This window comes from Trachemys scripta, chromosome 3, assembly GCF_013100865.1.
Source record: "Trachemys scripta elegans isolate TJP31775 chromosome 3, CAS_Tse_1.0, whole genome shotgun sequence".
NCBI lineage: Eukaryota > Metazoa > Chordata > Testudines > Emydidae > Trachemys > Trachemys scripta.
Genome location: NC_048300.1, coordinates 31,196,229 through 31,209,739, shown reverse-complemented (window position 1 = coordinate 31,209,739; position 13,511 = coordinate 31,196,229). Strand labels below are relative to the sequence as shown.

At 43.2% G+C, this 13,511-nt stretch overlaps 1 protein-coding gene across 3 annotated transcripts in view; it reads left to right on the top strand.

Annotated features, from left to right (window-relative positions):
* Positions 1 to 7,483, top strand: part of ASB3 (ankyrin repeat and SOCS box containing 3) — a 154,088-nt gene extending 146,605 nt beyond the window's left edge. For 2 of the 3 annotated variants that reach the window (XM_034764374.1, XM_034764375.1), the window contains exon 11: positions 7,133 to 7,480. In XM_034764374.1, coding sequence (XP_034620265.1) covers positions 7,133 to 7,398 — 266 coding nt within the window. In that variant the 3' untranslated portion in view covers positions 7,399 to 7,480. Of the gene's footprint in view, positions 1 to 7,132 lie in introns of all 3 variants that reach the window. The other variant, XM_034764376.1, reaches the window with a different exon arrangement.
* The last annotated feature ends 6,028 nt before the right edge of the window (positions 7,484 to 13,511 follow it).

Here is a 13,511-nt window from a genome sequence, read left to right as displayed (position 1 = left end):
TTTAAACACACAAATTGAACATATTTAGATAACACAATAAAACAAGTTTATTAACTAGAGAAAGATAGATTTTAAGTGATTAGAAGTATAGATGAATATAGGTCAAGACTGGTTACAGAAGAAATAAAAAGATAAACATGCAAGCTAATTTGTAAACATTACCAAAGCTAATAGGTTTAAAAGCAAAGGATCTGTCTCACTGTAAGGAGTAGTAAAATTTCACAGGCTTCATCTCTTTCCAACCTAGGACCACTCCCTTCTTTGTTCAGTTCTTTGAGAATTGTTGTTGTCATGAGCAGAGAGATGGAAAGGAGAGAGAGGTGGCTAGGGAAATTTTTTCTCCCTTCTTATACCTCAATCCTTTGTGCTGGAAAAATCCTTGCTGGGTCATGGGGGAAGGCAGTTCCATGGTGTACATGAGCTACAAACTGCCCTTCAGATGAATTGTAAATTTCTTGTTTGCAACTCTCCTCCTGATGGAGAGTGTTCGATTAAGCCAGTAATGGCTCTTTAGCACTTTGCTGGCATGCTAGGGTGTCTTTGTCAGGGCCGGCTCCAGGCACCAGCTTGCCAAGCAGGTGCTTGGGGCAGCCACTCCAGAGAGGGGCGGCAGGTCCAGCTGTTCGGCGGCAATTCGGTGGACGGTCCCTCATTCTCACTGGGAGTGAAGGACCTCCCGCCGAATTGCCGCCACAGATAGCGATCGCGGCTTTTTTTTTCTTTTTTTTTTTTTTTGCGCCGCTTGGGGCGGCAAAAACCCTGGAGCCAGCCCTGGTCTTTGTCTCTGAGAAATTGGTTTGTGGGAGTTACCCAGAACTACAACATGTTTCAGTAACAATCATATAGCAGGTTTCAGAGTAGCAGCCGTGTTAGTCTGTATCCGCAAAAAGAACAGGAGTACTTGTGGCACCTTAGAGACTAACAAATTTATTAGAGCATAAGCTTTCGTGGACTACAGCCCACTTCTTCGGATGCATATAGAATGGAACATATATTGAGGAGATATATATACACACATACAGAGAGCATAAACAGGTGGGAGTTGTCTTACCAAGTCTGAGAGGCCAATTAAGTAAGAGAAAAAAAAAACTTTTGAAGTGATAATCAAGATAGCCCAGTACAGACAGTTTGATAAGAAGTGTGAGAATACTTACAAGGGGAGATAGATTCAATGTTTGTAATGGCTCAGCCATTCCCAGTCCTTATTCTATCCTTTGTTGATTGTGTCTAGTTTGCATATCAATTCCAGCTCAGCAGTCTCTCGTTGGAGTCTGTTCATAATTTTACATGCAGTGTTGTTACATACATTTCAATGGGATAATAATATTCAGCAGTTTATGGGTTTTCAAATCATACCTCACAGGGTATACTTTCTACAAAATACCACATAATCATATAAAATTGGTGAACATGGGATACAGGGTGTCACATGGAGTAGAGGGTATCACAACCACCCTGCCTCCCCAATTGTCCAAACATTGTAAATGTATCCCTACAAATAAGACTCAGGCTGTTGATTTTTGTCAGATGATGTCCTCACCAACATACTGGAGCACTTAGGGTATGTCTACACAGCAAAGAAAAACCTGCGGCTGGCCCGTGCCATCCAACTCAGGCTCATGGGGCTCAGGCTGCAGGGCTGGTTCATCGCTGAGTAGACATACTCTTAGTTTTTGCTTATGCGGCCTCAGCTGTCTTCCTGAGGCCTGCCTAGCTGACTTCCGACACACACGAGCTCAGCCACATCTTAATTTTTGACCTAGATTTGGTGATGGATTAGTTCATACAACTGCTCACAGTTGCCTTAGTCCTGCCCTGTCTCTGCTCACATAAGCAAAGGCTCTTGCTCTAGTTTCCACCACATGGGAAATAGAAGCGCTAGCACGGGTAGCATGGACTGAATCCTCCTTTCTCAGTAGGATTTTCTTATGGAGCATTCCAATTCTTGCTCAGCCTATCACAGGCACTGGCTTCCTCCAGGGCCCGGAGGTGCTCACCCCTGTGCCTTGCCCCAGACCCCACCCCCACCCACCCTCTTTCCCCAAGCTCCTGCCCTCGCTCTGCTCCAGTCCCCACCCCTTCTCCCAAGCTCCCAGCCCCACAACACCTCTTCCTGTCCCCTCTCCACCCCCACCCCACCTCTTCCTGCCTATGCCATTTCCCCACTCTTCTTTCATGGTCCTGCTTTCCCATGAAGAAGTCCCCTCCAATAACTCACAGACTCACCTAAACCCACCATTTCTACCCTGGAGGAAGCCACAGCCTCAGGAAAAGATTTTGTGAGTCTTGTGCAGCCCCCCAGAGGAATGGATGGGGAAATTATCCTCACTCACAAACACTTGGATAGCGGAGCAAAACTCTCTAGTGTTTAAAGTAGATTGACAGTGCCTTTCATTCATACCTCACTTGGTAGCATAAGGGCTGGGTACCAACTCTATTTCCCACCATCCCAACCCTTAAATCTCAAGGAGAAGTGGAGGGGAAATCCTAGCCCCATTGAAGTCAAAGGGAGTTTTGCCATTTACTTCAATGAGGCCAGGATTTCAGCCATTGTGTTGAATGGGGGCTCCAAATGGTGACTGCCTTGAGACCAAATTTAGAGGAAGCAGTTCCTACAGTCCAGAAAAAAAAATTCATAAGAAAGAAATGGGCTCTAAGCTCACTGAGCAGAGCAAAGCTGAGAGCAGTGCATTGTGGGCTCTTTCTTGAGGATGCTGGCCTCTTTAGAAACTGAACAAAGCCCTGGGAAATGGGATTCCCTAACTGAAACCCAGCTGAGGGTCAGGGTCTCTTCCATAACAGAATGCGGCATGAAGTCCCTCCTGAGGGCTAAGTAGACTCACTGCTGCATTACAGGGTGGATAACATGATACAGCTGGCTGGGGTAGATAATGGGGCTAAAGTCAGCTAAAATCTGCTGACTTTCCCCAACAAAATCAAATTCTGACCCTGAGCAGTCACATACTTAGGCAGTCAGGAAGAGACACTGATAAATAGAAAAGCAGCCAACAAGAAATCGAAGCTTCTATTTCTGCCAGCAAAGAAAACCTACAGTTCCTCCCTGCTCAAGACTCCCTCACTGCTTCCTGCTCCTGGCAGAGGTAAACGGTTTCCATTCTCTCTTGTTTATAAGCTTACCAAAAAAAAGAAAAAAAAAAAAAAAGTCAGACGGGCAACTGTGTTTGAGGGGAATACAGACCTATTAACTCCCTCTTTCTTTTCTTTCTTTAAGAATAACAATCTGTATATTTGTAGAATATGCTGATAGCATGCACACAGAGCCATGTTTATTTTTCCACCCATGCTCACATACATATACCTAAGTCTCTTGTTTTTTCTGGAGCAGGTAAGCTCTTTCTTCCTTCCTTTTTTGGTGTTGGTCTCTGTGGTAAGAGGCTGGACTGGAAAAAACCTACCACAACCCCTAAAACCAAATATACCACCTCCTCCTCCTCCCCTCAAACTTTAAAAACAGGGCCATGGATCAAAACCCCAAACTGCATAAAGGTTATTTCTGCTGATCTCCAACATGCCTTCTGTGTGAATTTATTCCTCCATTTACACTGAAAACTGTTTCAGATTTGAAGTCAGATGTACACACTCTGGGTCTGATTCTCCTCTCTCTTACATCTGCTTTACATTGGTGTAAATCTACTGACTTCACTGGAGTACAATAGGGCAAAGTCTCTCTCCTGTCTTCTTCTCTGTTTACACAGGCTATTCGGAGACCTTTCAGTGTTAAACACTACCACGGACCGTTGCTCTTCCCACCACCTCTACTGACCCATATAACACATCATTTATAACAGTAGTTTCTCCTCAGCCCTCTGCTGAGGAGAGGAGCAGGAAGAGAGCTCTGAACCCAGAGATCCGCCTCGGTTCTGGGTCCACTAGTCTTTCTCTCCCCATCACTTCCTTCCTGTGCCTTGTTTGTTTTCTTTTTCTCTCTTGTTTATGTTGAAGCAGATTTGACTGAATAGTCTATAGCCGCCACCAGCTACAATTCCTCAATATGTAGTGGTTTATATCCTCTCGCTCTGTTTCAGGTCATGTAACAAGGCCTTTTTAATAATACCCTTTTGATTTCACTAAATAGCAATGTAATTTTTGTTACCTTAAGACATTTGAATTCCTCAGAAAGCTTTTCCCTTTTTTTAATCACAGCCCTTACATATCCATCAAAGGTGATCAATTGTTTCTTCCACCTTACAGAGCGCAGAGTCCATCTTTGTGTCTAGTTATTTGAAAAAGGTTTTTGTTTAAGCCAGTTAGTACTCTAAAATAAAGCACTTCATTAGTCCTATCCAGGCCATGAAGTATGTCGTTATGCTCAACTCTAGGGCACAATTCAAAAAATCTTCTTCCTTTTTTTCTGTTAATCCAATTTTTTTGCCTTTCCTCTTTTAAATCTTTCTGTAGAAGGCTTTTGAATTCTTGTTAATAAAAGGGTATTTCTGTATCAACGCTTTCATTTCTTACAGTGTTTTTAGGTGCTTTATGTGTCATTTCATTCCCTGTTATCCCCAAATGCACTGGGATCCAAGCTAATGCTACATGTATCCTCATCTGTACTAACTGTTATTAGAAATATAATTTAATTGATTAAATGACTTCTACATTCTGAGACACCCTTTTTTATCACCACGAGTCTTGAGATAGAATGTGAAAAAATGACCCTCATTGCTGAGTGGACATCTCAGATCCAATTTAATGCTAGCATTACTGCTACTAGTTCAGCTGTCATGACAGCTACGTAATCAGATATTCTTTAGATGTACTAATTCTCAATTTTGGTATACAATTTTCTGTCCCTAGTCTTCCTGTTTTTTTTTTTTTTGGGACCCATCTCTATATATTTGATAAAACCGACTCCACTTTTCATGTATATACTAGCATACGTCTTTTTTAATGCATAGTGTCTTTTTTACCCTTAAATTTATAGAATAACTCTGAATCCATGTTTGGACATGCAACTTTCCATCCATAACTGATTTTCCCATGACTAAAAGTTTTGACCTCATTCAGCTCTTCCTTGTCTTTCAATTCCTACATCCACACTTAAGCTCAAACAGCATGTGGAGTTCTCATATTGTGTGCTATAGTTCACCTCTTGAATTCCCACAAATCCTCTTATATTTTTTTGGTACTTTCATCATTGCAGTTCCCATTAACTTTGGCCTAGAAAGTTAGGTCCAGTAGTTTCATTCGTAGTGTAAATGGCATTTCACTAGCAGCTCTCTGTAGTGTGCATATAGGTATTGTAATAAATGCACTGCACACAATTCATAGTGCCTGGGCTTGTTCTAAATCAAAATTTTTAAATTCTGATTTTGATGCTGTTCTAAAAGCTTGGCAGCCATAGCCAATACATGGTCTGATTAAGGCGCTGTATATCTTCAACAGTGTTTTTTTCCTGTGCCTGCTTCTACCCTTTGTGTTAATGGGCTAATTAGCTCTCTGGCCTCCCCAGCCCATACTACTTTGCTAATTAGATACTGTCAGTCCACCCTGGGGGAGTTAATTAGTGTTTAAGTGATCAGAGTGCTGTCTTAGCTGTTGATTCCCAGCACTCTGTCACATGGAGTCACTAAGGTAAATGAGAGGAAAATCAAGCCACCTATTTCCGTTGTATTTTATATTCTTATTTTCCCTTGTGAAGGGACTATTTTATCTCTGTTTACTTAGGCCAAAATGTTCAAACCTGGGTGCCTAATGTTAGTCTTCTAAATATTGAGGCACTAAAGCAAAGTGGGATGATTTTTTTTTTTTTTTGCTGAACACCTGAAATTCTCATTGACTTCACTGGGATCTGTGGGTGCTCAACACTTTTGGAACTCAGGCCACTTTGATTTAAGATTTAGTTGCCAAACTTCAGGCTACCATGCTAAAAAAAGGGGCCTCATATATACCAATAAGAAAAATCTTTGCCTAGTATATTTATTAAACATGGGGCCCAATCCCCAAACTTTGTAGGTGAGTCATTACTCAGATTGAATTTTGCAGCTTTGGCCCATGTCTAATAGTCATTCATGTCACTTACTAACCCATTTTTTCCAGTCGTGGTGGAGGGAATATTAAATATTTCATTATGTTTCAGGCATCCTAGTTTTCTTCATATATTGATCTGGCTCAAAATCATCATGGGATACCAGCTAAATCCTATTTATAGAAATGTGTGCGTGAGCTTTACACACAAACAGCTGCTCTGCTTTCTCACACGCGATGCCATTTAAAGGGCAAGCAGAAACCTAAAAATGAAATCCAACATTTTTGTTTCCTTCTGATAACACAGACATTCAGTGAATGCAGAGGTCTGGCAAGAGTTATGGTTAGCAACAAATATAGAACAACATTAGTTTCTCAGGCTCAGATGAATTTTACGAAGTTAAATTGTATTTTGGAATAATACAACTGCAGTCATTAGAGTGGAGATATTCAAAAGAGTCTGAGAGCTAGGTGCCCAGCTCCTACTGAATTTCAGGGATATTTGGTCTTCAGATTCCCTAATGCTGCTTTGAAAATCCCAGCCTGATTTTGAAAACTGAAGTGTGTGCAAAAAGGCACAGGGGGAGGGTTTTAAACGCATAATTGGCACGTCAGAGCTGCGGGAAGCCAGGATACAGAGACAGGTTGGCTCTTCCCTCACCTGGGGCCACATTGGCTGTTTACAGCTGCTGTGGCTACCACAGCTTTGGGTTGTTGCAGGGCTGCTCCGTGACATGCTCTGAGCACAAGAATAGGAGTGAAGTCCGGATGCGCTGAATGGGGAGCTCTACTTCCTACCGCCTTCCTACTACATAAGTAAATTACAAAGATTTGGTCATATATATATGCATATTTATTTGTTTTTCCTACAGTTAATTAAGTATTTTAGGAAAAATTGTCAGAGAGACCACCAGCAAGAGTTGGTGGCAGCACTCTGAAGCCACCAAAAGATTTATGAGAACCCCTGTTCTATATCATCCACATCTATTGGGTGGTCTCTAGTGTCAGCCTTCTCTGTTCTTCACCTGCACTTGGCACCAGATGGACTTCCAAGAAGTTAGCTTGCATTGACTCTGTCTTTAGTTGTTTTCCCATGGTATTACATTTATCTTTGATTCTATTGATTCTCCCTCTCTCATGTCATTAGGATCCACATGGACTCAGCGGAAATTAAATGGAACATCCCAGGCATACTACAGAGTTCTTTTGTTCTTCTTGGTGTTCTTTATCTGGATCACAGATGACCTAAGGAATTTGATCATCTCTAAATGCATGCCTTGTTATGTATCATTGTTTACATATTTCACAGCTCTGGCCAAAAATCTATCAGCTGCTGAAAAACAAAAGGTTTTATTTCCGAGGTATGTTACAAAGTTGAAAAATTTTATATTAATGAAAAGCATTGCAGTCTGAAAATGGACTAAAGCAATTTGTATTCCAATTGACTGAGTCATCTGTTATCAGTCCTACAGTACCACAATACAACTGTCTGGAAATCAAATTGTAAGTGTAAAAGAGAACTGTAAAGCCCTTACTACTACAATATCTAATAAACTGTAAACATAAACATGCAGGAGGACATTTTGCATAGAAAATATTTTTTCCAACAAGTATTCAAACATATAAAATACAATGCAAGGAAACTATGAAAAGTGGTATATTCATGTCAAAGGGCTCAAAGACATTACACATGTTTACACTTTGTTTGCATGTTTACTCTGATGCTATCAAAATCTCTTGCTGTTTCTATGGTCTTACTCATTCTCCCAATGAACCTCTCTCTTTCCTCAGTGGATAAGATGCTGATGAACTGAATACATTGCCACATATAAATGTTTTATTACATATAAAATGCACCCAGCCTCAATGAATATTTTTTGATGTTCAGAATCATACTAGGATTATCTTTGAAACCTACTGAAGGAAGATTAAAACAAGCTACAGGCAGTCTGGGCTCAAAGGTCATATAAGTCAAGTGAGATGAGATGTCTGGACCCAATTTATGTCCTTTAATCAGGAGCTAATACAATGTTATTGAATTGCGGAACCAGAAACTCAGGCTGGGAAAGAGAAAATCTCCGGCCCGGCCCCACATAGTACTACCCAAAACACATCTAAAACTTTGCCATTCAGAGACCCATTCAAAGGGCAAGGAAGTAGTATGTGAAGTACGGGCAGGCTGAGGTGTTCAGAATTCAGGTTCAACTGCACTGAAATATGACAAATTGTATTCATGAGATTTCAACTAAAGCTTCCAAAATCACCTAAGTCACTTTGGCATTTCAAGATTCAGCTCAACTTGTGGGCACCGTGCTGCCCCCTGGAATTCACAGCCCCAGGTTGGGCACCCAAGCTCCTTGTGCATTGTGTGGGGAGAGTTGAGTGCTTAACAGGGATTCTCACAAGCTAGCAAACTGAGCAGGGAGCCACCTAATCCAGCCAACAGTGAATGTCAAAGAAAGGGGAAGGACTTAGAATCCAGGTCTCCAGAGGGACTTAGGTGCCTAATTCCCACAGATCTGGGCCTTAGGTACCTTCAGTCAGGCATCTATCTATGCTTGGGATGAAAAGCCATGAACCCTTTTCTGGAGTTAGGGACCTGGTCAAGGTCAGCCCTTTCTTGCAAAAAAGGCAGAGAGCAAGCCCCCCACCCAGTTATAGCCAATAGCCACAGCATTATTGCACTCATAGGGGAGACCGGTTTTCAAATTTGTGTTCTGTCTGATTCAGCACAGGAACTTAAACTCCGCTTACCAGATCCTTGGGACATGCCCCAACCATCAAGGCTACTGGGTACAATGGCAGTGGGGGTTTAAATCTCTCCGGCTGGAGCTGTTCCACTTTGTATTAATTATTCATTGGACTAGAGAAAGAAAAAGTAAGAGGCTGACTCATAGTGAATAGAACACTCACCTAGCATGTAGGAGCATCAGGTTCAACTCGCTGCTCCAATTAATATTTATACACAATGAAACAGCTTCAACAGGAGAGACTGAAAAAGCCCCACCCGAGCAGACCCAATAGCCTGGTGGTTAGGGCACATTCTTGGAACATAGGAGACAAAGGTTGAAGTCCCTACTCCAAAGCAAGCAGAGTCTGGATTCAACTTTGGTCCTTCCAGATGTCAAGTGAATACCTAAGCCACTAGGCAAGTGGGTATTTTGGGTGGGACACAGACACTGTCAGCCTGAACTGCTCACCCTATCTGTCTTTTGTGCTGGTTAGGCATGCTCTAAGCACAGCTACCAATCAGGTCCCACAGGTGAGAAAATGCCTCCTTTGAGAATAGTAGCAGGGGTTAAGCATGAGCCAGGGCTCCAAGCAGCTCATTAGGCATGGGGTGGGATCAGGAATTAGGAAGCTTTGTGCATTCCCACCAGGAGAAATTTAGGCACCTAAGAGACTCTAAGCACCTACAGGGTTAGGCAGCAGCTTAGCAGTGGTTTTGTGAATGTCAGTGGCAGGCGTTAGGTATGGTGGATTTAGGTAGCTACATCCCTTAGGAACTTAAGTCTCAATTTTTTAAAAATATGCTTTTGAAAACTTTACCCTTCAGCCCCAAATGACAGAAATGTCCTGAGATTAGCAAGGTTATCACTGCAGTTTTTAGCTGCTTCCATACCAGAAAGCATTTTGAAACTAATCCCAAATAAAACCATAAAAGTGGGTTTGGAAGTGGTCATTTGAATTTGGTTCCCCTCCTGGGAAATAATGGTCAGACTTTAAAGCATTGTTAGCAGTATCGAGTGGACCTTTAAAAAACAATGAGATTTACAGAAGCCCCAGCAAGACTTGTAAGCACAGCAAGAATTGTAAATAACGATACAATATGATATTAACAATGTTCACCTACTTTATTAGGTGGCATTGGGATAACAGTATAACATCTAAAAAGAACAGGAGTACTTGTGGCACCTTACAGACTAACAAATTTATTTGAGCATAAGCTTTTGTGGGCTACAGCCCATTTCATTGGCTGCATCTGGTATTAAATACATGTTAAAATGTAGATAGTATACCAAACAGACCAGCCTCCAAAGGCAGCTGATGGTGAACATCCAGCTGGCTAGCCATAAAGATCCAAGAAGAAAGAGGGAACAATCAGCACTAGAAGATGTCAGTATGCAGAGCAGAGCAATACAGGCTCAATGCCTGGAAGTCTAGGTAGACGATACTGTGGATGGTGCCTGTGACACTGCTTATTGGCAGACTTATCGGGGTGGAATATCTTCTTAGGCGGTACTGACACCTTGTTGCTGGGGTCTCTTGGAGCCTCAATGGTACCTATTTCGGGACATGAGGTCTCCTTGGAGTTAGCTCTGGCTTACCCCTTCTTCTGTAATTTTTTTTTCCTTAGAGCACTTCATCTCTGAGGCAGCCTACATCACTGGGATGGCCTGAGTGGAAGAGGCCAAAGTTCAGGAGGAATTGGAGGGACTCAGATCCCATGGACCTTAGTGCTCCATCATGAGGAGCTTCAATCTCACCTTTTTCCTTGAGAGACCTGCTCTTAGACCCTGTGCAAACCTTGCACTTGGAAGGGGTGTGGGAGCTTTCACTAGAGACAACTGGAGTGCCTGGGGGGAAAGCCTATGGCAGGTCTGGCAGGCTTTGAATCCTGGGGACTTTGCCATACCCCAGAAACAAGGCTGCTGAGCAAAAGGGTCAAGCAACTGGTCCCAGCTGGAGAGTGGAGGCACGAGGGGTCTTAAGCATAAACGTGTGCCAAAATTAAACACTTTAAAAAAAATTTAAAAAAATTAAAGTAAAAAGGCAACAGAAGAAGTTTCTAGGAAGCAGCAGATGCTGCATTTGCTCTATCTCAAGCCACCTGTGGTTGAGAAGGAACTGGAGTGGCAGCAGGTTCACTAGTTGCCATATCCCCTCACTCTGGAACAGAAGGCTGTATAGTTTGCAGACAGACCACAAACATGGCTGACATAAATCAGTCAAGAATGCATGGGTGCATGAACATCCTACAGTGGAACACCCATAGGGACATATACTTGAAGAAGAACTGGTAGGTAAGGTCCTATAGAAAGAAAAACTAAGTGAAAAAGGAGTTCTGGAGAACTAGCAGTTTCTCAACAAGACAATATTAAAGGCACAACAGCAAACTATCCCTATGCTAAGAAAAGATAGGATAAATAGTAAGAGACCAACATGGCTCCATCAGGAGATCTTTGATTACATGAAAATCAAAAAGGAATCCTACAAAAAGTGGAAACATGGACAAATTGCTAAGGATGAAAACAAAAGAACAGCACAAGCATTTAGGGACAAAATCAGAAAGGCTAAGGCACAAAATAAGTTACCTCTAGCAAAGGACATAAAAGGCAATAAGAAGATGTTCTATAAATATATTAGGAGCAAGAGAAAACCAAAAGAAAGTGTAAGCCCTTTACTTAGCGGGGAAGGAGAGCTAATAACGGATGTCATCAAGAAGGCTGAGGTGATTAATGCCTATTGTGTTTCAGTTTTCATTCACTAAAAAAGGTAAATTATGATCAAATACTCAACAGAATTATTATGAACAGAGGGTATAAATGCAAGCCAGATTAGGGACAGAACAAGTTAAAGATATTTAAATAAATATTTAAGTCAGTAGGGTCTGATGAAATTCATCCTAGAGTACTTAAGGAACTAGCTGAAACAATCTCAGAAATGTCAGCAATTATCTTTGAGAACTCATGGAGGATGGGTAGTGTCACAGAGGACTGGAGAGGAATAAACATAGTATCTATCTTTTAAAAGTGGAACAAAGAGAACCCACAGAATTATACACCAGTCAACCTAATTTCAATATTTGGAAAGATTCCAGAACAAATTAAACAATTAATTTCTAATCATCTAGAGGATAATAGGGTTTTAATAATAGCATGGATTTGTCAAGAACAGATCATGCCAGACCAATCTAGTTTCCTTCTTTGCAGGGGCGGCTCTATGCCACCCCAAGCACGGTAGTCAGGTGGCCACCCCAAGCACAGTAGTCAGGTGGCCTTTGGTGACATGACTGCGGGCAGTCCACAGTCACGCGGATTCGGCGGTGTTTCTGCGGGTGATCTAACGGTCCTGCAGCTTTGGCATACCCGCCGCCGAATTCCCACCAAAACCGCGGGACCGGCGGACCTCCCGCAGGCATGCCGCCGAAGGCCGCCTGACTGCTGCTGCTCTCACAGTGACCGGCAGGCCGTACCCCGCGGCTTGCCGCCGCAGGCATGTGCTTGCTGTGCTGGTGCCTGGAGCCACCCCTGCTTCTTTGACAGGGTTACTGACCTAGTGAACAGGGAGGAAGCTGTAGATATGATATATCTTGATTTTAGTAAGTCTTTTGACACAGGTTCATATAACAGTCTCATAAGCAAACTAGAAAAAGGTGGTCTAGATTAAATGTAGTCACGACAGAGGGGAAGCCAGGGCAAACCTGAATGGTGCTACAACCCCATGTACTGGGTTGCAACTCCTGGAGTGAGGAGCCAGACTCAGCACCACAGGACCGGAGCCACTTCTGACAGGTGAGTCCAGGGCAGGCTTACTCTCCAGCCCACCACTAGTGACCCAACCCCATCCCTGGTTGCATAATCTGATGTAAATCTGTCCAAGTTTAAGCCTTTGGGAAAAAAACCTCTGTTTGCAGATGCTCAGTAGAGACTTGTTAGAGTATGGCAACAAATTCTCTTATGATTCCGTCTGCACAGAGTACCACCTTTGCACAGCTCCTACATGCTGACTGGTCTCTGCTTGAGCAATCCCCTCAGAGTGACTAAGCATGCTTCATGGAAGGGCTACAAGGAGGGAACAGGTCTTTACTTGCAATTGCTCCTAGTGGAAGTCAGGGGCCACTTTGATGTTAGGCATTGAAACTGACAGCAGAGAAGCCGTCTCTTTTGTACTCAGTATTCCCCCTGCTGGCACCCAAGCTGCAAGGAAGAGGGAAAAAAAGGCCTGATTTGAATGCAAAGAGGTGGGGAATTGGGGGTGGGGATGGAGGGAAGGTTACTGGAACCAGATAGTGATGAGGAGAGAAACAGGAGCCAGGGTGCATTGATAGGAGCAGGAGAAAGGGCAGGCTGGGGGCACAAGCTTCTATAATCACTAGAACACACTCCATGCCTGATCCTGGAATTGAACCCAGGAGTCCCCTACTCTTAGCAAATAGCTGTGACACCGAATGGCAGAGAATGTGCCTCCTCCCACTCTACGGGATGGTCTACACAGAGGCAGGGGTGAAACTAACTTAATGGACTTACTGGTACGCTGGAGTTCTGAGCAGGGGGCGGGGCCTTAACTGGAAGGGGCAGGGCCTCAACTGGAAGAGGCGGGGCCCTTCAAAATGGTAATGGTGGCTGGGAGCCCAGGGCCATTTAAATCACCCCTGGAGCGGTAGCTGAAGTGGTGGCCAGGAGCACCAGCGGCCTGGGGCTCTAGTGGCGATTTAAAGGGCCCAAAAGTCTGGTGTGATAGCAGCAGCTGGAGCCCCGGGCCCTTTAAATCGCCAGAGCATACCAGCTTATTTTCACCTCTGT